This window comes from Halictus rubicundus, unplaced genomic scaffold, assembly GCF_050948215.1.
Source record: "Halictus rubicundus isolate RS-2024b unplaced genomic scaffold, iyHalRubi1_principal scaffold0142, whole genome shotgun sequence".
Lineage (NCBI taxonomy): Eukaryota > Metazoa > Arthropoda > Insecta > Hymenoptera > Halictidae > Halictus > Halictus rubicundus.
In genome coordinates this window covers 316456-342585 of record NW_027488683.1, presented here as the reverse complement: position 1 = coordinate 342585, position 26130 = coordinate 316456, and the positions used below count along the sequence as shown (strand labels likewise).

The 26130-nt window shown below is 44.4% G+C and overlaps 1 protein-coding gene across 1 annotated transcript; it reads left to right on the top strand.

Moving 5' to 3' along the window:
* The first annotated feature begins 23428 nt into the window (after positions 1-23428).
* Positions 23429-24988, top strand: LOC143363825 (uncharacterized). Its single transcript, XM_076804355.1, has one exon. The coding sequence runs from the start codon at positions 23429-23431 to the stop codon at positions 24986-24988; it is 1560 nt and encodes a 519-aa protein (XP_076660470.1).
* Positions 24989-26130: the final 1142 nt, after the last annotated feature.

Genomic DNA, 26130 nt, shown 5'->3' with positions numbered 1-26130 from the left:
AGGATAGAGGATAGGATCGGATACAGGATAGGATACGATAGAGGATAGTATAGGATAGAGGATAGGATAGGATAGAGAATAGTATAGGATAGAGGATAGGATAGGATAGAGGATACGATATTATAGAGGATAGGATAGGATAGAGGATGGGATCGGATAGTGGATAGGATAGGGGATTGGATATAATAGAGGATAGGGTAGAGGATAGGATAGTATAGTGGATAGGATAGGACAGAGCAGACGATAGAGGATAGGATAGAGAATAGGATATGATAGATGATAGTATAGGGTAGAGGATAGGATAGAGAATAGGATAGGATAGAGGATAGGATAGGATAGAGGATTGGATCGGATAGAGGATACGATAGAGGATATTACAGGATAGAGGATAGGATAGTATACAGGATAGGATAGAATAGAGGATAGGAGAGGATTGAGGATAGGATAGGATAGTGGATAGGATAGGATAGAACAGACAATAGAGGATAGGATAGAGAATAGGATAGGTTAGATAATAGTGTAGGATAGAGGATAGGATAGAGGACACGATATTATAGAGGATAGGATAGGGTAGAGGATAGGATAGAGGATTGGATAGGATAGAGGATATTATAGGATAGAGGATAGGATAGGGTAGAGGATAGGATACGATAGAGGATAGGATAGGATAGAGGATAGGATAGGGTAGAGTATAGGATACAGAATAGGATAGGATAGGGGATAGGATAGGATAGAGGATAGGATCGGATAGAGGATAGGGTAGGATAGAGGATAGGATCGTATAGACGATAGGATAGGTGATTGGATAGGATAGATGATAGGATAGGATTGAGGATAGGATGGGATAGTGGATAGGATAGGATAGCGCAGACGATACAGGATTGGATAGAGGATAGGATAGGATAGGGTAGAGGATAGGATAGAGAATAGGATAGGATAGAGGATAAGATAGGATAGAGAATAGGATAGGATAGAGAATAGTATAGGATAAATGATATTATAGGATGGAGTATAGGATAGGATAGAGGATAGGATAGGATAGAAGATAGGATCGGATAGAGGATAGGATAGGGGATTGGATAGGATAGAGGATAGGATAGGATAGAGGATAGGATAGGGTAGACGATAGGATAGGATAGAGGATTGGATAGGATGGAGGATAGGATAGGGTAGAGGATAGGATAGAGAAGAGGATACGATATACGATAGGATAGGATAGAGGGTACGATCGGATACAGGATAGGATACGATAGAGGATAGGATCGTATAGAGGATAGGATAGGTGATTGGATAGGATAGAGGATAGGATAGGATTGAGGATAGGATAGTATAGTGGATAGGATAGGATAGAGCAGACGATAGAGGATAGGATAGAGAATAGGATAGCATAGATGATAGTATAGGGTAGAGGATAGGATAGAGAATAGGATAGGATAGAGGATAGGATAGGATAGAGGATTGGATCGGATAGAGGATAGGATAGGGGATTGGATAGGATAGAGGATAGGATAGGTGATTGGATAGGATAGATGATAGGATAGGATTGAGGATAGGATAGGATAGTGGATAGGATAGGATAGAGGATAGGATAGGGTAGAGTATAGGATACAGAATAGGATAGGATAGAGGATAAGATAGGATAGAGGATAGGATAGAGAATAGGATAGGATAGAGAATAGTATAGGGTAGATGATATTATAGGATAGAGGATAGGATAGGATAGAGGATAGGTTCGGATAGAGGATAGGATAGGGGATTGGATAGAATAGAGGATCGGATAGGATAGAGGATAGGATAGGGTAGAGGATAGGATACGATAGAGGATAGGATAGGATAGAGCAGACGATAGGGGATAGGATAGAGAATAGGATAGGATAGGGTAGAGGATAGGATAGAGAATAGGATAGGATAGAGGATAAGATAGGATAGAGGATAGGATAGGATAGAGAATAGTATAGGATGAATGATATTATAGGATAGAGGATAGGATAGGGTAGAGGATAGGATAGAGAATAGGATAGGATAGAGAATAGTATGGGATAGATGATATTATAGGATGGAGGATAGGATAGGATAGAGGATAGGATAGAGGATAGGAACGGATAGAGGATAGGATAAGGAATTGGATAGGATAGAAGATAGGATAGGATAGAGGATAGGATAGGGTAGAGGATAGGATAGGATAGAGGATAGGATAGGATAGAGTATAGGATACAGAATAGGATAGGATATAGGATAGGATAGGATAGAGGATAGGATCGGATAGAGGATAGGGTAGGATAGAGGATAGGATCGGATACAGGAGAGGATACGATAGAGGATAGTATAGGATAGAGGATAGGATAGGATAGAGAATAGTATAGGATAGAGGATAGGATAGGATAGAGGATACGATATTATAGAGGATAGGATAGGGGATTGGATAGGATAGAGGATAGGATAGGTGATTGGATAGGATAGATGATAGGATAGGATTGAGGATAGGATAGGATAGTGGATAGGATAGGATAGAGGATAGGATAGGGTAGAGTATAGGATACAGAATAGGATAGGATAGAGGATAAGATAGGATAGAGGATAGGATAGAGAATAGGATAGGATAGAGAATAGTATAGGGTAGATGATATTATAGGATAGAGGATAGGATAGGATAGAGGATAGGTTCGGATAGAGGATAGGATAGGGGATTGGATAGAATAGAGGATCGGATAGGATAGAGGATAGGATAGGGTAGAGGATAGGATACGATAGAGGATAGGATAGGATAGAGGATAGGATAGGGTAGAGTATAGGATACAGAATTGGATAGGATAGAGGATAGGATAGGATAGAGGATAGGATCGGATAGAGGATAGGTTAGGATAGACGATAGGATCGTATAGAGGATAGGATAGGTGATTGGATAGGATAGATGATAGGATAGGATTGAGGATAGGATGGGATAGTGGATAGGATAGGATAGAGCAGACGATAGGGGATAGGATAGAGAATAGGATAGGATAGGGTAGAGGATAGGATAGAGAATAGGATAGGATAGAGGATAAGATAGGATAGAGGATAGGATAGGATAGAGAATAGTATAGGATGAATGATATTATAGGATAGAGGATAGGATAGGGTAGAGGATAGGATAGAGAATAGGATAGGATAGAGAATAGTATGGGATAGATGATATTATAGGATGGAGGATAGGATAGGATAGAGGATAGGATAGAGGATAGGAACGGATAGAGGATAGGATAAGGAATTGGATAGGATAGAAGATAGGATATGATAGAGGATAGGATAGGGTAGAGGATAGGATAGGATAGAGGATAGGATAGGATAGAGTATAGGATACAGAATAGGATAGGATATAGGATAGGATAGGACTGAGGATAGGATCGGATAGAGGATAGGTTAGGATAGAGGATAGGATCGTATAGAGGATAGGATAGGTGATTGGATAGGATAGATGATAGGATAGGATTGAGGATAGGATGGGATAGTGGATAGGATAGGATAGAGCAGACGATAGGGGATAGGATAGAGAATAGGATAGGATAGGGTAGAGGATAGGATAGAGAATAGGATAGGATAGAGGATAAGATAGGATAGAGGATAGGATAGGATAGAGAATAGTATAGGATGAATGATATTATAGGATAGAGGATAGGATAGGGTAGAGGATAGGATAGAGAATAGGATAGGATAGAGAATAGTATGGGATAGATGATATTATAGGATGGAGGATAGGATAGGATAGAGGATAGGATAGAGGATAGGAACGGATAGAGGATAGGATAAGGAATTGGATAGGATAGAAGATAGGATATGATAGAGGATAGGATAGGGTAGAGGATAGGATAGGATAGAGGATAGGATAGGATAGAGTATAGGATACAGAATAGGATAGGATATAGGATAGGATAGGATAGAGGATAGGATCGGATAGAGGATAGGGTAGGATAGAGGATAGGATCGGATACAGGATAGGATACGATAGAGGATAGTATAGGATAGAGGATAGGATAGGATAGAGAATAGTATAGGATAGAGGATAGGATAGGATAGAGGATACGATATTATAGAGGATAGGATAGGATAGAGGATAGGATCGGATAGTGGATAGGATAGGGGATTGGATATAATAGAGGATAGGGTAGAGGATAGGATAGTATAGTGGATAGGATAGGATAGAGCAGACGATAGAGGATAGGATAGAGAATAGGATATGATAGATGATAGTATAGGGTAGAGGATAGGATAGAGAATATGATAGGTTAGAGGATAGGATAGGATAGAGGATTGGATCGGATAGAGGATACGATAGAGGATATTACAGGATAGAGGATAGGATAGTATACAGGATAGGATAGAATAGAGGATAGGAGAGGATTGAGGATAGGATAGTATAGTGGATAGGATAGTATAGAACAGACAATAGAGGATAGGATAGAGAATAGGATAGGTTAGATGATAGTGTAGGATAGAGGATAGGATAGAGGACACGATATTATAGAGGATAGTATAGGGTAGAGGATAGGATAGAGGATTGGATAGGATAGAGGATATTATAGGATGGAGGATAGGATAGGATAGAGGATAGGATAGGATAGAAGATAGGATCGGATAGAGGATAGGATAGGGGATTGGATAGGATAGAGGATAGGATAGGATTGAGGATAGGATAGGATAGTGGATAGGATAGGACAGAGCAGACGATAGAGGATAGGATAGAGAATAGGATACGATAGATGATAGTATAGGATGGAGGATAGGATAGGATAGAGGATAGGATAGAGAATAGGATAGTATAGAGGATAGGATAGGATAGAGAATAGGCTCGGATAGAGGATAGGATAGGGGATTGAATAGGATAGAGGATACGATAGGATAGAGGATAGGATAGGGTAGAGGATAGGATAGAGAATAGGATAGGATAGAGGATAGGATAGGATACAGGATTGGATCGGATAGAGGATAGGATACGATAGAGGATCGTATAGGATAGAGGATAGGATAGGATAGAGAATAGTATAGGATAGGTGATATTATAGGATAGAACAGACGATAGAGGATAGGATAGAGAATAGGATAGGTTAGATGATAGTATAGGATAGAGGATAGGATAGAGAATGGGATAGGTTAGATGATAGTATAGGATAGAGGATAGGATAGAGAATACGATATTATAGAGGATAGGATAGCATAGAGGATTATATAGGGGATTGGATAGGAGAGACGATAGGAGACGATAGAGGATAGTATAGGATAGAGGATATCATAGGGTAGAGAATAGTATAGGATAGATGATATTATAGGATAGAGGATAGGATGGGATAGAGGATAGGATGTGGGATTGGATATTATAGAGCATAGGATAGGATAGAGGATAGGATAGGGAAGTGGATAGGATAGAGAATAGGATAGGATAGAGGATAGGAGAGGATAGAGGATAGGATCGGATAGAGGATTGGATAGAGAATACGATAGGTTCGATGATAGTATAGGATAGACGATAGGATAGAGGATACGATATTATAGAGGATAGGATAGGGCAGAGGATAGGATAGAGGATTGGATAGGATAGAGGATATTATAGGATAGAGGATAGGATAGGATAGATGATAGGATAGGATAGGGGATAGGATAGGGGATTGGATAGGATAGAGGATATGATAGGATAGAAGATAGGATAGGATAGAGGATAGGAGAGGATTCAGGATAGGATAGGATAGTGGATAGGATAGGATAGAACAGACGATAGAGGATAGTATAGAGAATAGGATAGGATAGAGGATAGGATAGTATAGAGGATAGGATCGGATAGAGGATAGGATACGATAGAGGATAGGATAGAGAATAGGATAGGTTAGATGATAGTGTAGGATAGAGGATAGGATAGAGGACATGATATTATAGAGGATAGGATAGGATAGAGGATTGGATAGGGGATTGGATAGGATAGAGGATAGGATAGGATAGGATAGATGATAATATAGGATAGAGGATAGGATTGGATTGAGGATAGGATAGGATAGTGGATAGGATAGGACAGAGCAGACGATAGAGGATAGGATAGAGAATAGGATACGATAGATGATAGGATAGGATAGAGGATAGGAGAGGATTCAGGATAGGATAGGATAGGGGATAGGATAGGATAGAACAGACGATAGATGATAGGATAGAAAATAGGATAGGTTAGATGATAGTATAGGATAGAGGATAGGATAGAGAATACGATATTATAGAGGTTAGGATAGGATAGAGGATAGGATTGGACAGAGTACAGGATAGGGGATTGGATAGGATAGAGGATAGGATAGGATACAGGATAGGATAGGATAGAGGAGACGATAGAGGATAGGATAGGATAGAGGATAGGATAGGATAGGATAGAGGATATTATAGGATAGAGGATAGGATAGGATAGAGGATAGAATAGGATAGGATAGAGGATAGGATAGGGTTGAAGATAGGATAGGATTGATGATAGGATAGGATAGTGGATAGGATAGGGGATTGGATAGGATAGAGGATAGGATAGGATAGCGGATAGGATAGGATAGAGGATAGGATAGGATAGAGGACAGGATCGGATAGTCGATAGGATAGTGGATTGGATAGGATAGAGGATACGATAGGATAGAGGATAGGATAGGGTAGAGGATAGGATAGAGAATAGGATAGGATAGAGGATAAGATAGGATAGAGGATAGGATAGGATAGAGGATAGGATAGGGTAGAGTATAGGATACAGAATAGGATAGAATAGAGGATAGGATAGGGGAGAGGATAGGATCGGATAGAGGATAGGATACGATAGAGGATAGTATAGGTTAGAGGATAGGATCGTATACAGGATAGGATAGGTGATTGGATAGGATAGAGGATAGGATAGGGTAGATGATAGGATAGAGAATAGGACAGGATAGAGGATAGGATGGGATAGAGGATAGGATCGGATAGAGGATAGGATAGGCGATTGGATAGGGTAGAGGATAGGATAGGATAGAAGATATTACAGGATAGAGGATTGGATAGGATAGAGGATAGGACAGGATAGAGGATCAGATAGGATAGAGGATAGGATAGGATAGAGGATAGGATAGAGGATAGGATAGAGGATAGGATAGAAGTTTGGATAGGATAGAGAATAGGATAGGCTAGATGATAGGATAGAGAATAGGATAGGAAAGAGGATAGGATAGGATAGAGGATAGGATAGGGTAGAGGATAGGATCGTATAGAGGATAGGATAGGTGATTGGATAGGATAGAGGATAGGATAGGGTAGATGATAGGATAGAGAATAGGACAGGATAGAGGATAGGATAGGATAGAGGATAGGATTGGACAGAGTACAGGATAGGGGATTGGATAGGATAGAGGATAGGATAGGATACAGGATAGGATAGGATAGAGGAGACGATAGAGGATAGGATAGGATAGAGGATAGGATAGGATAGGATAGAGGATATTATAGGCTAGAGGATAGGATAGGATAGAGGATAGAATAGGATAGGATAGAGGATAGGATAGGGTTGAAGATAGGATAGGATTGATGATAGGATAGGATAGTGGATAGGATAGGGGATTGGATAGGATAGAGGATAGGATAGGATAGCGGATAGGATAGGATAGAGGATAGGATAGGATAGAGGACAGGATCGGATAGTCGATAGGATAGTGGATTGGATAGGATAGAGGATACGATAGGATAGAGGATAGGATAGGGTAGAGGATAGGATAGAGAATAGGATAGGATAGAGGATAAGATAGGATAGATGATAGGATAGGATAGAGGATAGGATAGGGTAGAGTATAGGATACAGAATAGGATAGGATAGAGGATAGGATAGGGGAGAGGATAGGATCGGATAGAGGATAGGATACGATAGAGGATAGTATAGGATAGAGGATAGGATCGTATACAGGATAGGATAGGTGATTGGATAGGATAGAGGATAGGATAGGGTAGATGATAGGATAGAGAATAGGACAGGATAGAGGATAGGATGGGATAGAGGATAGGATCGGATAGAGGATAGGATAGGCGATTGGATAGTATACAGGATAGGATAGGATAGAGGATAGGATAGGATAGAGGATAGGATAGGATAGAGGATAGGATAGGATACAGGATAGGATAGGATAAAGGATAGGACAGGATAGAGGATAGGATAGGATAGAGGATAGGATAGGGTAGAGTATAGGATACAGAATAGGATAGGATAGAGGATAGGATAGGGGAGAGGATAGGATCGGATAAAGGATAGGATACGATAGAGGATAGTATAGGATAGAGGATAGGATATGATAGAGAATAGTATAGGATAGAGGATAGGATAGGATAGAGGATACGATATTATAGAGGATAGGATAGGATAGATGATAGGATCGGATAGAGGTTAGGATAGAGGATAGGATAGGGTAGATGATAGGATAGAGAATAGGACAGGAAATAGGATAGGATAGGATAGAGGATAGGGTCGGATAGAGGATAGGATAGGGGATTGGATAGTATACAGGATAGGATAGGATAGAGGATAGGATAGGATAGAGGATAGGATAGGATAGAGGATAGGATAGGATACAGGATAGGATAGGATAAAGGATAGGACAGGATAGAGGATAGGCTGGGATAGAGGATATGATAGGATAGAGGATAGGATAGGATAGAGGAGAGGATAGGATAGAGGATAGGATAGGGTTGAGGATTGGATAGGATTGAGGATAGGATAGGATAGTGGATAGGATAGGGGATTGCATAGGATAGAGGATAGGATACGATAGGATAGATGATATTATAGGATAGAGGATAGGATAGGATAGACGATAGGATCGGATAGAGGATATAATAGGGGATTGGATAGGATAGAGGATAGGATAGGACACAGGATAGGATAGGATAGGATAGAGGATAGGGTAGATGATTGGATATTATAGAGGATAGGATAGGGCAGATGATAGGATAGAGAATAGGACAGGATAGAGGATAGGATGGTATAGAGGATAGGATCGGATAGAGGATAGGATAGGGGATTGGATAGTATAGAGGGTAGGATAGGATGGAGGATAGGATAGGATAGAGGATAGGATAGGGGATTGGATAGGATAGAGGATATGATAGGATAGAAGATAGGATAGGATAGAGGTTAGGAGAGGATTCAGGATAGGATAGGATAGGATAGTGGATAGGATATGATAGAACAGACGATAGAGGATAGGATAGGATAGAGGATAGGATAGGATAGAGGATAGCATCGGATAGAGGATAGGATAGGGGATTGGATAGGATAGAGGATAGGATAGGACACAGGATAGGTTAGGATAGAGGGTAGGATAGAGGATAGGATAGAGGATAGGATAGAAGATTGGATAGGATAGAGGATAGGATAGGATAGCGGATAGGATAGGATAGAGGATAGGATATGATAGAGGACAGGATCGGATAGTCGATAGGATAGTGGATTGGATAGGATAGAGGATACGATAGGATAGAGGATAGGATAGGGTAGAGGATAGGATAGAGAATAGGATAGGATAGAGGATAAGATAGGATAGAGGATAGGATAGGATAGAGGATAGGATAGGGTAGAGTATAGGATACAGAATAGGATAGGATAGAGGATAGGATAGGGGAGAGGATAGGATCGGATAGAGGATAGGATACGATAGAGGATAGTATAGGATAGAGGATAGGATCGTATACAGGATAGGATAGGTGATTGGATAGGATAGAGGATAGGATAGGGTAGAGGATAGGATGGGATAGAGGATAGGATCGGATAGAGGATAGGACAGGCGATTGGATAGGGTAGAGGATAGGATAGGATGGAGGATAGGATAGGATAGAGGATAGGATAGGGGATTGGATAGGATAGAGGATATGATAGGATAGAAGATAGGATAGGATAGAGGTTAGGAGAGGATTCAGGATAGGATAGGATAGGATAGTGGATAGGATATGATAGAACAGACGATAGAGGATAGGATAGGATAGAGGATAGGATAGGATAGAGGATAGCATCGGATAGAGGATAGGATAGGGGATTGGATAGGATAGAGGATAGGATAGGACACAGGATAGGTTAGGATAGAGGGTAGGATAGAGGATAGGATAGAGGATAGGATAGAAGATTGGATAGGATAGAGGATAGGATAGGATAGCGGATAGGATAGGATAGAGGATAGGATATGATAGAGGACAGGATCGGATAGTCGATAGGATAGTGGATTGGATAGGATAGAGGATACGATAGGATAGAGGATAGGATAGGGTAGAGGATAGGATAGAGAATAGGATAGGATAGAGGATAAGATAGGATAGAGGATAGGATAGGATAGAGGATAGGATAGGGTAGAGTATAGGATACAGAATAGGATAGGATAGAGGATAGGATAGGGGAGAGGATAGGATCGGATAGAGGATAGGATACGATAGAGGATAGTATAGGATAGAGGATAGGATCGTATACAGGATAGGATAGGTGATTGGATAGGATAGAGGATAGGATAGGGTAGAGGATAGGATGGGATAGAGGATAGGATCGGATAGAGGATAGGACAGGCGATTGGATAGGGTAGAGGATAGGATAGGATAGAAGATATTACAGGATAGAGGATTGGATAGGATAGAGGATAGGACAGGATAGAGGATCGGATAGGATAGAGGATAGGATAGGATAGAGGATAGGATAGAGGATAGGATAGAAGTTTGGATAGGATAGAGAATAGGATAGGCTAGATGATAGGATAGAGAATAGGATAGGAAAGAGGATAGGATAGGATAGGTGATTGGATAGGATAGAGGATAGGATAGGTGATTGGATAGGATAGAGGATAGGATAGGGTAGATGATAGGATAGAGAATAGGACAGGAAATAGGATAGGATAGGATAGAGGATAGGATCGGATAGAGGATAGGGTAGGATAGAGGATAGGATCGTATAGACGATAGGATAGGTGATTGGATAGGATAGATGATAGGATAGGATTGAGGATAGGATGGGATAGTGGATAGGATAGGATAGCGCAGACGATACAGGATTGGATAGAGGATAGGATAGGATAGGGTAGAGGATAGGATAGAGAATAGGATAGGATAGAGGAAAAGATAGGATAGAGAATAGGATAGGATAGAGAATAGAATAGGATAAATGATATTATAGGATGGAGGATAGGATAGGATAGAGGATAGGATAGGATAGAAGATAGGATCGGATAGAGGATAGGATAGGGGATTGGATAGGATAGAGGATAGGATAGGATAGAGGATAGGATAGGGTAGACGATAGGATAGGATAGAGGATTGGATAGGATGGAGGATAGGATAGGGTAGAGGATAGGATAGAGAAGAGGATACGATATACGATATGATAGGATAGAGGGTACGATCGGATACAGGATAGGATACGATAGAGGATAGGATCGTATAGAGGATAGGATAGGTGATTGGATAGGATAGAGGATAGGATAGGATTGAGGATAGGATAGTATAGTGGATAGGATAGGATAGAGCAGACGATAGAGGATAGGATAGAGAAGAGGATAGCATAGATGATAGTATAGGGTAGAGGATAGGATAGAGAATAGGATAGGATAGAGGATAGGATAGGATAGAGGATTGGATCGGATAGAGGATAGGATAGGGGATTGGATAGGATAGTGGATAGGATAGGTGATTGGATAGGATAGATGATAGGATAGGATTGAGGATAGGATAGGATAGTGGATAGGATAGGATAGAGGATAGGATAGGGTAGAGTATAGGATACAGAATAGGATAGGATAGAGGATAAGATAGGATAGAGGATAGGATAGAGAATAGGATAGGATAGAGAATAGTATAGGGTAGATGATATTATAGGATAGAGGATAGGATAGGATAGAGGATAGGTTCGGATAGAGGATAGGATAGGGGATTGGATAGAATAGAGGATCGGATAGGATAGAGGATAGGATAGGGTAGAGGAAATGATACGATAGAGGATAGGATAGGATAGAGAATAGGATAGGGTAGAATATAGGATACAGAATTGGATAGGATAGAGGATAGGATAGTATAGAGGATAAGATCGGATAGAGGATAGGATACGATAGAGGATAGGGTAGAGAATAGGATAGGTTAGATGATAGTGTAGGATAGAGGATAGGATAGAGGACATGATATTATAGAAGATAGGATAGGATAGAGGATTGGATAGGGGATTGGATAGGATAGAGGATAGGATAGGATAGGATAGATGATAATATAGGATAGAGGATAGGATAGGATTGAGGATAGGATAGGATAGTGGATACGATAGGACAGAGCAGACGATAGAGGAGAGGATAGAGAATAGGATACGATAGATGATAGTATAGGATGGAGGATAGGATAGGATAGAGGATAGGATAGAGAATAGGATAGGATAGAGGATAGGATAGGATAGAGAATAGGCTCGGATAGAGGATAGGATAGGGGATTGAATAGGATAGAGGATACGATAGGATAGAGGATAGGATAGGGTAGAGGATAGGATAGAGAATAGGATATTATAGAGGATAGGATAGCATAGAGGATTATATAGGGGATTGGATAGGAGAGACGATAGGAGACGATAGAGGATAGTATAGGATAGAGGATATCATAGGGTAGAGAATAGTATAGGATAGATGATATTATAGGATAGAGGATAGGATGGGATAGAGGATAGGATGTGGGATTGGATATTATAGAGCATAGGATAGGATAGAGGATAGGATAGGGAAGTGGATAGGATAGAGAATAGGATAGGATAGAGGATAGGAGAGGATAGAGGATTGGATAGAGAATACGATAGGTTCGATGATAGTATAGGATAGACGATAGGATAGAGGATACGATATTATAGAGGATAGGTTAGGGCAGAGGATAGGATAGAGGATTGGATAGGATAGAGGATATTATAGGATAGAGGATAGGATAGGATAGATGATAGGATAGGATAGGGGATAGGATAGGGGATTGGATAGGTTAGAGGATATGATAGGATAGAAGATAGGATAGGATAGAGGATAGGAGAGGATTCAGGATAGGATAGGATAGTGGATAGGATAGGATAGAACAGACGATAGAGGATAGGATAGAGAATAGGATAGGATAGAGGATAGGATAGTATAGAGGATAGGATCGGATAGAGGATAGGATACGATAGAGGATAGGATAGAGAATAGGATAGGTTAGATGATAGTGTAGGATAGAGGATAGGATAGAGGACATGATATTATAGAGGATAGGATAGGATAGAGGATTGGATAGGGGATTGGATAGGATAGAGGATAGGATAGGATAGGATAGATGATAATATAGGATAGAGGATAGGATTGGATTGAGGATAGGATAGGATAGTGGATAGGATAGGACAGAGCAGACGATAGAGGATAGGATAGAGAATAGGATACGATAGATGATAGGATAGGATAGAGGATAGGAGAGGATTCAGGATAGGATAGGATAGGGGATAGGATAGGATAGAACAGACGATAGAGGATAGGATAGAAAATAGGATAGGTTAGATGATAGTATAGGATAGAGGATAGGATAGAGAATACGATATTATAGAGGTTAGGATAGGATAGAGGATAGGATTGGACAGAGTACAGGATAGGGGATTGGATAGGATAGAGGATAGGATAGGATAGCGGATAGGATAGGATAGAGGATAGGATAGGATAGAGGACAGGATCGGATAGTTGATAGGATAGTGGATTGGATAGGATAGAGGATACGATAGGATAGAGGATAGGATAGGGTAGAGGATAGGATAGAGAATAGGATAGTATAGAGGATAAGATAGGATAGAGGATAGGATAGGATAGAGGATAGGATAGGGTAGAGTATAGGATACAGAATAGGATAGGATAGAGGATAGGATAGGGGAGAGGATAGGATCGGATAAAGGATAGGATACGATAGAGGATAGTATAGGATAGAGGATAGGATATGATAGAGAATAGTATAGGATAGAGGATAGGATAGGATAGAGGATACGATATTATAGAGGATAGGATAGGATAGATGATAGGATCGGATAGAGGTTAGGATAGAGGATAGGATAGGGTAGATGATAGGATAGAGAATAGGACAGGAAATAGGATAGGATAGGATAGAGGATAGGATCGGATAGAGGATAGGATAGGGGATTGGATAGTATACAGGATAGGATAGGATAGAGGATAGGATAGGATAGAGGATAGGATAGGATAGAGGATAGGATAGGATAGAGGATAGGATAGGATAAAGGATAGGATAGGATAGAGGATAGGCTGGGATAGAGGATATGATAGGATAGAGGAGAGGATAGGATAGAGGAGAGGATAGGATAGAGGATAGGATAGGGTTGAGGATTGGATAGGATTGAGGATAGGATAGGATAGTGGATAGGATAGGGGATTGCATAGGATAGAGGATAGGATAGGATAGGATAGATGATATTATAGGATAGAGGATAGGATAGGATAGAGGATAGGATAGATGATTGGATATTATAGAGGATAGGATAGGGCAGATGATAGGATAGAGAATAGGACAGGATAGAGGATAGGATGGTATAGAGGATAGGATCGGATAGAGGATAGGATAGGGGATTGGATAGTATAGAGGGTAGGATAGGATGGAGGATAGGATAGGATAGAGGATAGGATAGGGGATTGGATAGGATAGAGGATATAATAGGATAGAAGATAGGATAGGATAGAGGTTAGGAGAGGATTCAGGATAGGATAGGATAGTGAATAGGATATGATAGAACAGACGATAGAGGATAGGATAGGATAGAGGATAGGATAGGATAGAGGATAGCATCGGATAGAGGATAGGATAGGGGATTGGATAGGATAGAGGATAGGATAGGACACAGGATAGGATAGGATAGAGGAGACGATAGAGGATAGGATAGGATAGAGGATAGGATAGGATAGAGGATAGGATAGGATAGCGGATAGGATAGGATAGAGGATAGGATAGGATAGAGGACAGGATAGGATAGAGGATAGGATAGGATAGAGGATAGGATAGAGGATAGGATAGGATAGAGGATGGGATAGGATAGGGTAGATGATAGGATAGAGAATAGGACAGGATAGAGGATAGGATAGGATAGAGGATAGGATTGGACAGAGTACAGGATAGGGGATTGGATAGGATAGAGGATAGGATAGGATACAGGATAGGATAGGATAGAGGAGACGATAGAGGATAGGATAGGATAGAGGATAGGATAGGATAGGATAGAGGATATTATAGAATAGAGGATAGGATAGGATAGAGGATAGAATAGGATAGGATAGAGGATAGGATAGGGTTGAGGATAGGATAGGATTGAGGATAGGATAGGATAGTGGATAGGATAGGGGATTGGATAGGATAGAGGATAGGATAGGGTAGATGATAGGTTAGAGAATAGGATAGGATAGAGGATAGGATAGGATAGAGGATAGGATCGGATAGAGGACAGGATCGGATAGAGGATAGTATAGGATATAGGATAGGATAGGATAGAGGATACGATATTATAGAGGATAGGATAGGATAGAGGATAGGATCGGATAGAGGTTAGGATAGGGGATTGGATAGGATAGAGGATAGGATAGGATAGAGGATAGGATAGGATAGGGGATAGGATAGGGTAGAGGGTAAAATAGGATAGGATAGAGGATAGGATAGGGTGGAGGATAGGATAGGATTGAGGATAGGATTGGATAGAGGATACGATATTATACAGGATAGGATAGGATAGAGGATAGGATCGGGTAGAGGATAGGATCGGATAGAGGATAGGATTGGGAATTGGATAGGATAGAGGATAGGATAGGATAGAGGATAGGATAGGATAGAGGATAGGATAGGATAGAGGATAGGATAGGGTAGAGGGTAGGATAGGATAGTATAGAGGATAGGATAGGGTAGAGGATAGGATAGGATAGAGGATAGGATCGGATAGAGGATAGGATTGGATAGAGGATAGGATAGGGGATTGGATAGGATAGAGGATAGGATAGGACACAGGATAGGATATGATAGAGGATAGGATAGAGGATAGGATAGAGGATAGGATAGAGGATAGGATAGAGGATAGGATAGAGGATAGGATAGAGGATAGGATAGAAGATTGGATAGGATAGAGGATAGGATAGAGGATAGGATAGAAGATTGGATAGGATAGAGGATAGGATAGGATAGCGGATAGGATAGGGGATTGGATAGTATAGAAGATAGGATTGGATGTAGGATAGGATAGGATAGAGGATAGGATAGGATAGAGGATAGGATCGGATAGAGGATAGGATAGGGTAGAGTATAGGATACAGAATAGGATAGGATAGAGGATAGGATAGGATAGAGGATAGGATCGGATAGAGGATAGGATACGATAGAGGATAGTGTAGGATAGAGGATACGATAGTATAGAGAATAGTATGGGATAGATGATATTATAGGATATAGGATAGGATCGTATAGAGGATAGGATAGGTGATTGGATAGGATAGAGGATAGGATAGGGTAGAGGATAGGATAGAGAATAGGATAGGATAGAGGATAGGATAGGATAGAGGATAGGATCGGATAGAGGATAGGATAGGATAGAGGATAGGATAGGATAGAGGTTAGGATAGGGGATTGGATAGGATAGAGGATAGGATAGGGTAGATGTTAGGATAGAGAATAGGATAGAAAAGAGGATAGGATAGGATAGAGGATAGGATAGGGTAGAGGATAGAGGATAGGATAGCATAGAGGATAGGATCGGATAGAGGGTAGGATACGATAGAGGATAGTATAGGATAGAGGATAGGATAGGATAGAGAATAGTATAGGATAGATGATATTATAGGATAGAGGATAGGATAGGATAGAGGATAGGATCGGATAGAGGATATAATAGGGGATTGGATAGGATAGAGGATACGATAGAGGATAGGATAGAGGATAGGATAGAGGATAGGATAGAGGATAGGATAGAGGATAGGATAGAGGATAGGATAGAGGATAGGATAGAGGATAGGATAGAGGATAGGATAGAAGATTGGATAGGATAGAGAATAGTATAGGATAGATGATACTATAGGATAGAGGACAGGATAGGATAAAGGATAGGATCGGATAGAGGATAGGAAAGAGGATAGGATAGGATAGAGGATAGGATAGGGTAGAGCCTAGGATCTTATAGAGGATAGGATAGGTGATTGGATAGGATAGAGGATAGGATAGGGTAGATGGAAGGATAGGGTAGATGATAGGATAGAGAATAGGACAGGATAGAGGATAGGATAGGATAGAGGATAGGATCGGATAGAGGATAGGATAGGGGATTGGATAGTATAGAGGATAGCATAGGATAGAGGATAGGATAGGATAGAGGAGCGGATAGGATAGAGGATAGGATAGGATAGAGGATAGCATAGGATAGAGGATTGGATAGGGGATTGGATAGGTTAGAGGATAGGATAGGATAGAGGATATTATAGGATAGAGGATTGGATAGGATAGAGGATACGACATTATAGAGGATAGGATAGGGTAGAGGATAGGATTGGATAGTTGATAGGATAGGGGATTGGATAGGATAGAGGATACGATAGGATAGAGGATAGGATTGGGTAGAGGATAGGATAGGGGATTGGATATGATAGAAGCTACGAGACGATAGAGGATAGTATAGGATAGAGGATAAGATAGTATAGAGAAAAGTACAGGATATGTGATATTATAGGATAGAGGATAGGAGAGGATAAAGGATAGGTTCGGATACAGGATAGGATAGGGGATTGGATAGGATAGAGGATAGGATAGGATAGAGGATAGGATAGGGTAGATGATAGGATAGAGAATAGGATAGGATAGAGGATAGGATAGGATAGAGGATAGGATGGGATAGAGGATAGGATACGATAGAGGATAGTATAGGATAGAGGATAGGATAGGATAGAGAATAGTATGGGATAGATGATATTATACGATAGAAGATAGGATTGGATAGAGGATAGGAGAGGATTGAGGATAGGATAGCATACTGGATAGGATAGGATAGAACAGACGATAGAGGATAGGATAGAGAATAGGATAGATGATAGTATAGGATAGAGGATTGGATAGGATAGAGGATAGGATCAGATAGAGGATAGGATATGGGATTGGGTAGTATAGAGGATAGGATAGGATAAAGGATAGGATAGGGTAGAGGATAGGATAGGATAGAGGATAGGATAGGGTAGAGGATAGGATATTATAGAGGATAGTATAGCATGGAGGATTATATAGGGGATTGGATAGGAGAGACGATATTATAGGATAGAGGATAGGATAGGACAGATGATAGGATAGGATAGAGGATAGGATGGGGGATTGGATAGGATAGAGGATATGATAGGATAGAAGATAGTATAGGATAGAGGATAGGATAGGATTGAGGATAGGATAGGATAATGGATAGGATAGGATAGAGCAGACGATAGAGGATAGGATAGAGAATAGGATACGACAGATGATAGTATAGGATGGAGGATAGGAGAGGATTGAGGATAGGATAGGATAGTGGATGGAATAGGATAGAACTGACGATAGAGGATTGGATAGAGAATAGGATAGGTTCGATGATAGTATAGGATAGAGGATAGGATAGAGGATACGATATTATGGAGGATAGGATAGGGTAGAGGATAGGATAGAGGATTGGATAGGATAGAGGATATTATAGGATAGAGGATAGGATACGATAGAGGATAGGATAGGATAGAGGATAGGATAGGGTAGAGTATAGGATACAGAATTGGATAGGATAGAGTATAGGATAGGATAGAGGATAGGATCGGATAGAGGATAGGGTAGGATAGAGGATAGGATCGTATAGAGGATAGGATAGGTGATTGGATAGGATAGATGATAGGATAGGATTGAGGATAGGATGGGATAGTGGATAGGATAGGATAGAGCAGACGATAGGGGATAGGATGGAGAATAGGATAGGATAGGGTAGAGGGTAGGATAGAGAATAGTATAGGATAGAGGATAAGATAGGATAGAGGATAGGATAGTGTTCGAACAATCAGCTGTTCGGTGCCGATGTGCGTCCGCACGCACACACAGCAAATTAGCGATTGTCGAACCTTGTTTGTATCGAGGACTCGGCCGTCGTCGCGGTTCGTCTCCCTCCCTCCCCGCACACTTCGGGCGGACCGAGTAGTTCGGGGTGCGCGGCGAGGGGAGAGAGCCGCGTCAATATACACGGCAATCCGTCGAGCCCTCGCTCTCTTTTCCGAGAATCGCAGTGATAACACTAATAAATCAGTTAGCTCTCCCACAAATCACATTTTATTTCTCTCAATCATTCGGATCGTAAGTTAAAGGTTCCTCGTTACGGAACCCAACGAAGACCCAAAACATTTGGTGCCGAAACCCGGGAATAGAGTGTGCCGATTTCTGTATTCCACTCGATCCACCGCAGAATTACGAAGAATTCTGTGCATCACCGCGAGTTCTGTTGTGCGCTTCCGTTGTCTCCTCGAGTGATCCGCGAGTGCATCGAGCATCTTCCGAGGCTCCGTCGCAGACAATCAGGAAGCACCTGAAAGGAAAGGAGCAGAAGTGAATTCTTCGAACAGAATTCGTGAGACCGTTCTCGAAAAACGGTACTTAGACCGCGTGGCGAACCGTTACGGATTCGAATATTCCGTGACCTTCCACCTGGACACCAACCGTTCTCGAACCGACCGAGGCAAGGTGTTTACCGCGATACGCGTAAAGTCCGTTGTCTTTCGCGTCTCGATCAGCTGTTTTTACGTCCCGTTTGAATTTAACTGCCGAAACGATGCCGCAAACGTTCAGCGATGTAGTGGTCGCTCAGGAGGAGATCGCTGGCCGCATTAAGAACTGCATCGTCTATACCGACAAATTGGGGGCAGCGAAACTCTCCGCGGTCGTATTGCAAAAAAGAATCGAGTTGCTGGAGAGTTACTGGCGCAACTTCACCGCAAATCACAACGCTATGAGACCGATGCCAGATTACGCCGCCAGTAACTACAGGAAGAGAGGCCTATACGACGAAGTCGAGGAAGCCTACATTCAGAACTCCTCTGAATTGGTGGAGAGGCTAGAAAACCTGAAGCCCGCCGCCTCAGCAATTCCGGCTGAAGCCGAGTCTCACGAGTGCAACGCCGGACCCAAACTGCCGACCCTGACCATCGAGAAGTTTTCGGGCGATCTCCTACGGTGGGAGGAGTTTCGCGATTCGTTTCGCGCTACGATTCACAACTCGAAACGATTGCGGGACGTCCAACGCCTACAATATTTGAAGGCGAGCCTCACCGGAGCGGCTGCGAAGGTTATCGCGCGTACATCCCTGACAGATGCGAACTATTCGACGGCGTGGGCGGCACTCGAACGTCGTTATGGAGGCATCCGTGTGCTAACCACCGCTCACCTCGGAAGACTTTTGGACTGCCCGGCAGTAAAACGAGCGTCGACGGAGGAATTGACCAGAGTCCTCGACGAGTTCTGTCAAGCTCGAGATGCTCTGGCCGCGCTAAAAAAATCAGTCGACACTTGGGACGACTGGTTCGTAACACTCCTCGTCAGGAAGCTGGACTCGACGACGCGCCTGGACTGGGAGAAAATGTTCCCGGATCCGACGATCATGCCGTCTTTCGTGGAAATTCGAGATTTCCTCGAATCACGCATCCATGCCCTGGCCTCGACCCAAGAGCCGATGTGTTCGTCAACAACGACCAAGCGAGAGGAGACGCGAAAGTCCGAACAGAGGACGGCCATGACTGTGCAGATGACCAAGGGGCCACCCGCGAAGGCCAACAACGTACGGAAGTGCCCGCTGTGCTCGGACAACCACCAGCTAGGGCACTGCAGCCAGTTTAAAACCCTTAGCGCGCCGGAACGCAAGGAATTTGTGTATCGAAACAAATTGTGCGTTTCGTGCTTCTCGGGAACCCACTTGCTCGCGGCGTGCACGTCTTCCTATCGGTGCATGGTGTGCGGCGGTCATCACCACACTTCGCTTCACGAGGCGTTCCGGAAGAGTGAAGCTCCCGCGCAACCAAGCACAAGTTCGGTGAACACGTTCAGGTCGAATCGCGTTGTTTTACTGGCCACCGCGCGCGTCCAGTTGAAGTCCCCGAACGGTCGCAGTGTCTTCGCTCGCGCGTTACTCGATCCCGGGTCCGAAATGTCATTCGTGACGGACGATGTCGTGCAAGCGTTACGTCTTCCGCGCCGGAACGTGGAGGTTCATTTGACCGGATACCAGGAGATAAACGTGGGCACGGTACGCCACGAAGTGTCCGTGTTACTTGCGTCTAGTCGCGACTCCAAGTTCCGACTCGCGTTAAACGCGCTGGTGACGCGAAAAATTACCGCTCCGACTCCAGCGGTAGAAATTAACGACGAGAAGTGGACTCACCTCCACGGACTTCCGTTGGCCGACGAGGACTTCCGCTCTCCGAACAGGGTGGAATTACTTCTCGGGGCAGATGCGTGTGGTCACCTCCTCCTCGAGAATCGAGTCGGACCAATGGGCACTCCTCCAATTGTTCGAACGCCCTTCGGCTGGGCGCCGATGGGCACAACCTCATCCACGAACCACGACAGCGCTGGACCTCGGGTGCGATCCTTGCTAGTTCAGCCTGCACGAGACCTCCGAGACGATTGGCAGAGTTTCTGGGAACTGGAGGAAGTGCCAACGAGTACAATAAGCACGCCTCAGGACGAAGCATGCGAAAAGCACTTCCAAGATACGCACCGCAGAGATCGGGAAGGACGCTACGTTGTGCGCTTACCGTTCGTTGCCACCCCAGGCACCGATGTCGGAGTTCCGCGATCGGCTGCCGTTCGCTTGCTCTTATCGTCCGAAAGGAGACGAGAAAGGGACGAGACGCTCCGACAGAAATACTCCGAATTCCTGGAGGAGTACGAACGGCTCGGGCACATGGAGTTCGTCTCGCGGCACTCGACTGGCGGGGGGGGAGAATTACCTTCCGCATCACGCCGTGTGGCGGGAAAAACCATCCGGGAAGAAAATAAGAGTAGTGTTTAATGGCTCTTACGTTTAATTAACGACTACCTGGCTGCCGGACCGAAGCTCCAAACTGACCTCTGGGCTGTAATAACGAGGTGGCGATTCCATCGGCATGCCTTTTCGGCGGACATTGTAAAAATGTTTCGCCAGATCAAGGTGCACCCAGAGGACAGGGACTGGCAGAGGATCGTCTGGAGGAACGATCCAAGCGAGGAAGTACGGGACTTTCGTTTGACGACGGTGACCTACGGCACGACGTCGGCTCCGTACCTCGCCTCGAGAGTACTGCTCCAACTTGCCGACGACGAGAAGGCTCGATTTCCGCGGGGTGCAGCGATCCTCCGAGCGAATTCGTATGTCGATGACATTCTGGCCGGAGGAGATGACATCGACGACACCGAGGAGGCTCGACGTCAACTCACGGACACCCTGACGGCGGGCGGATTCCCGCTGGATAAGTGGGCGACCAACTACTAGTCGTCGAGCTCCGGTCTCGTTCAGTTGTTGCAGGGTCACCAAGAGGCAGGAGCACTGGGACTCAAATGGAGCACGGCGAACGACACTCTGTCTCTTGCGGCTCCGAAGCTCAGGACTGCCACATCAGGTCAACGATGGACCAAACGATCGGTTTTGTCTGAGACGGCCAGGCTTTTCGATCCATTGGGGTGGCTGTCTCTGATCAGCATTGCCGCGAAGATCCTGCTGCAGGACCTCTGGTTGTCTGGATTGTCGTGGGACGAGCCACTGTCTGAGCTGTTTTCCGAGCGATGGAAGCAACTTCGATTCGAGATGGAGAGGACCGATCGAATCACAGTTCCGAGATGGATTGGCTATCGTGCGGCGACCAGCGACAGTATAGAGCTGCACGGATTCAGCGACGCGTCGGAAAGGGCATACTCCGCAGCCGTCTTCATAAGGGTGCCAGTTACCGGTGCAAGGGCCGAGACGCACCTACTGATGGCGAAGACCAAGGTCGCTCCAACGAAACCACAGAGCATTCCCAGGCTGGAGCTGTGCGGCGCTCTACTGCTGGCCCGATTGCTGAGAGCAGTAGGAGATTCGATGCGGCCTCACAGCGTGACTATGCATGCGTGGACCGATGCATCGGTCGTCCTAGCCTGGGTGAGGTCTCATGCTTCCAGGTGGAAACCGTTTGTGGCACATAGGGTGGCCGAGATCCAGCGCCTGCTACCGGACGTTGAGTGGCGACACGCGAGGACAGACGAAAATCCTGCGGACCTTGCCACGCGTGGGATTTCAGCGCAGGTACTGGTCGACGATGACCTCTGGTGGAGCGGTCCCTCGTGGTTGTCAGGGCCTCAGGAGGATTGGCCTGGCGCACGTGACGTCGACGAGAGCGAGGCTCCGGAGCGCAGAGTGACGGTGACGACGACGATGGTAAGTAAGACGAAGTCCGGCGACCATCCCAGTCTGCGAGCCGTCTTCGAATCGCCCTGGGACCCTCTCCGATTCTCGTCAGCGTTGAGGCTGGTCCGAGTGACCGCGTATATGCGACGCTTCGCAAACAACGCTCGCTCCATCGGTACACCGCAGCACGGGTTCCTGACAGCCACTGAAATCGACGAGGCGTGGGTGAGCGTCCACCGAATGAGTCAAGCTGACGACTTTGGCGACGAACTTGCGGAAATGGAGAAGGGTAAGATAGTCAAATCGACCTCGACCCTCGTTTCTCTTCGGCCGATTATAGATCGTCAAGGTGTCTTACGAGTGGGAGGACGACTGGACCACGCAGCAGTTTCATTCGACCAGAGACATCCTGTGATAGTCGACCGACAGTCTCCGTTGGCATCATTGTTGATCCGGTCAGCTCATCTTCGGACGCTCCATGGGGGAGTGAACTTGACGCGGGCGACGCTCAGGCTCCGCCACTGGATTCCGCGAGACAAGACGCTGGTGAAACGGGTCGTAAAAGGTTGCGTTACCTGCACTCGACTCCAAGGGCGTACCAGCAACCAGCAAATGGGAATGCTGCCTGCCCAGCGAGTGCAACCAGCCAGGGCATTCTCGGTCAGCGGAGTCGATTATGCTGGTCCGATTCCGATGCTCATGACGAGAGCAAGAGGGCAACGGACCACCAAAGGATACATCGTCGTTTTCGTGTGCCTGTGCACGAAGGCGGTCCACTTAGATGTCGTGTCCGATTTGTCCTCAGCCTCCTTCATCGCCGCTTTCAAACGCTTCGTAGCCAGACGCGGAAGATGTCACCAGATGCTGAGTGACAACGCTACGACGTTCAGAGGTGCCGATCAGCTTCTGAAGCGCATGTTCAACGCTGCATCGACCTTTTACAAGGAAACGGCGGAATTGCTGGCCGCCGACGGAACGGAATGGAGGTTCATACCGCCGTATTCTCCTCATTTCGGCGGTCTGTGGGAAGCGGCCGTGAAATCCGCGAAGAGGCATCTACGACGCACAATAGGGGAACAACAGCTCACCTTCGAGGAGCTTTCCACCCTGCTGTGCCAAGTGGAAGCTTGTATGAACTCTCGACCCCTCTCCGCCTTGTCCGACGATCCAAATGATCCTCCCTTCCTCACGCCGAATCATCTGGTTAACGCTTCTTCTTTGTGCGCAGTTCCAGAACCGGGTGACGAAATCACGTACGACGCAGGCCGACGGAGATGGAACCTTGTATCCAGACTTCTGGAAGGTTTCTGGCAGCGGTGGCGTACCGAATACCTGAGCCAGCTGCAGACTCTCCCGAAATGGCAAAGGGCACGGGAGAATCTTGCTGTCGGAGCGGTCGTGCTCCTGAAGGACGATCTCGCGCCGCCTACGAAATGGCCTCTCGGACGAGTCGTCGAAGTGCATCGGGGATCCGACGGACGAGTACGTGTGGCTGCCGTGAAGACCGCTACCCGTACCACCACCAGAGCCATCAAACGCCTTGTACCGCTCATTTCCTCAGAGCATTCCACCGGCGAGGAAACATGACTCTTTTCACGGCGGGCGGTGCTTAGACGCACACTGTATATATTGCAAATAATTGTAAATAACTGTAAATATCTGTAGTAATATCTGTATTATTTCGTTGCCGACCCGACAACGAGGCGGGCGGTATGTTCGAACAATCAGCTGTTCGGTGCCGATGTGCGTCCGCACGCACACACAGCAAATTAGCGAATGTCGAACCTTGTTTGTATCGAGGACTCGGCCGTCGTCGCGGTTCGTCTCCCTCCCTCCCCGCACACTTCGGGCGGACCGAGTAGTTCGGGGTGCGCGGCGAGGGGAGAGAGCCGCGTCAATATACACGGCAATCCGTCGAGCCCTCGCTCTCTTTTCCGAGAATCGCAGTGGTAACACTAATAAATCAGTTAGCTCTCCCACAAATCACATTTTATTTCTCTCAATCATTCGGATCGTAAGTTAAAGGTTCCTCGTTACGGAACCCAACGAAGACCCAAAACAGATAGGATAGAGAATAGTATAGGATAAATGAAATTATAGGATAGAGGATAGGATAGGGTAGAGGATAGGATAGAGAATAGGATAGGATAGAGAATAGTATAGCATAGATGATATTATAGGATAGAATATAAGATAGGATAGAGGATAGGATCGTATAGAGGATGGGATAGGTGATTGGATAACATAGAGGATAGGATAGGGTAGATGATAGGATAGAGAATAGGATAGGATAGAGGATAGGATAGGATAGAGAATAGTGTAGCATAGATGATATTATAGGATAGAGGATAGGATAGGATAGAGGATAGGATCGTATAGAGAATGGGATAGGTGATTGGATAGGATACAGGATAGGATAGGGTAGATGATAGGATAGAGAATAGGATAGGATAGAGGATAGGATAGGATAGAGGATAGGATCGGATAGAGGATAGGATATGATAGAGAATAGTATAGGATATAGGATAGGATAGGATAGAGGATACGATATTATAGAGGATAGGATAGGATAGAGGATAGGATCGGATAGAGGTTAGGATAGGGGATTGGATAGGATGGAGGATAGGATAGGATAGAGGATAGGATAGGATAGGGGATAGGATAGGGTAGAGGGTAGGATAGGATAGGATAGAGGATAGGATAGGATAGAGGATAGGATAGGATTGAGG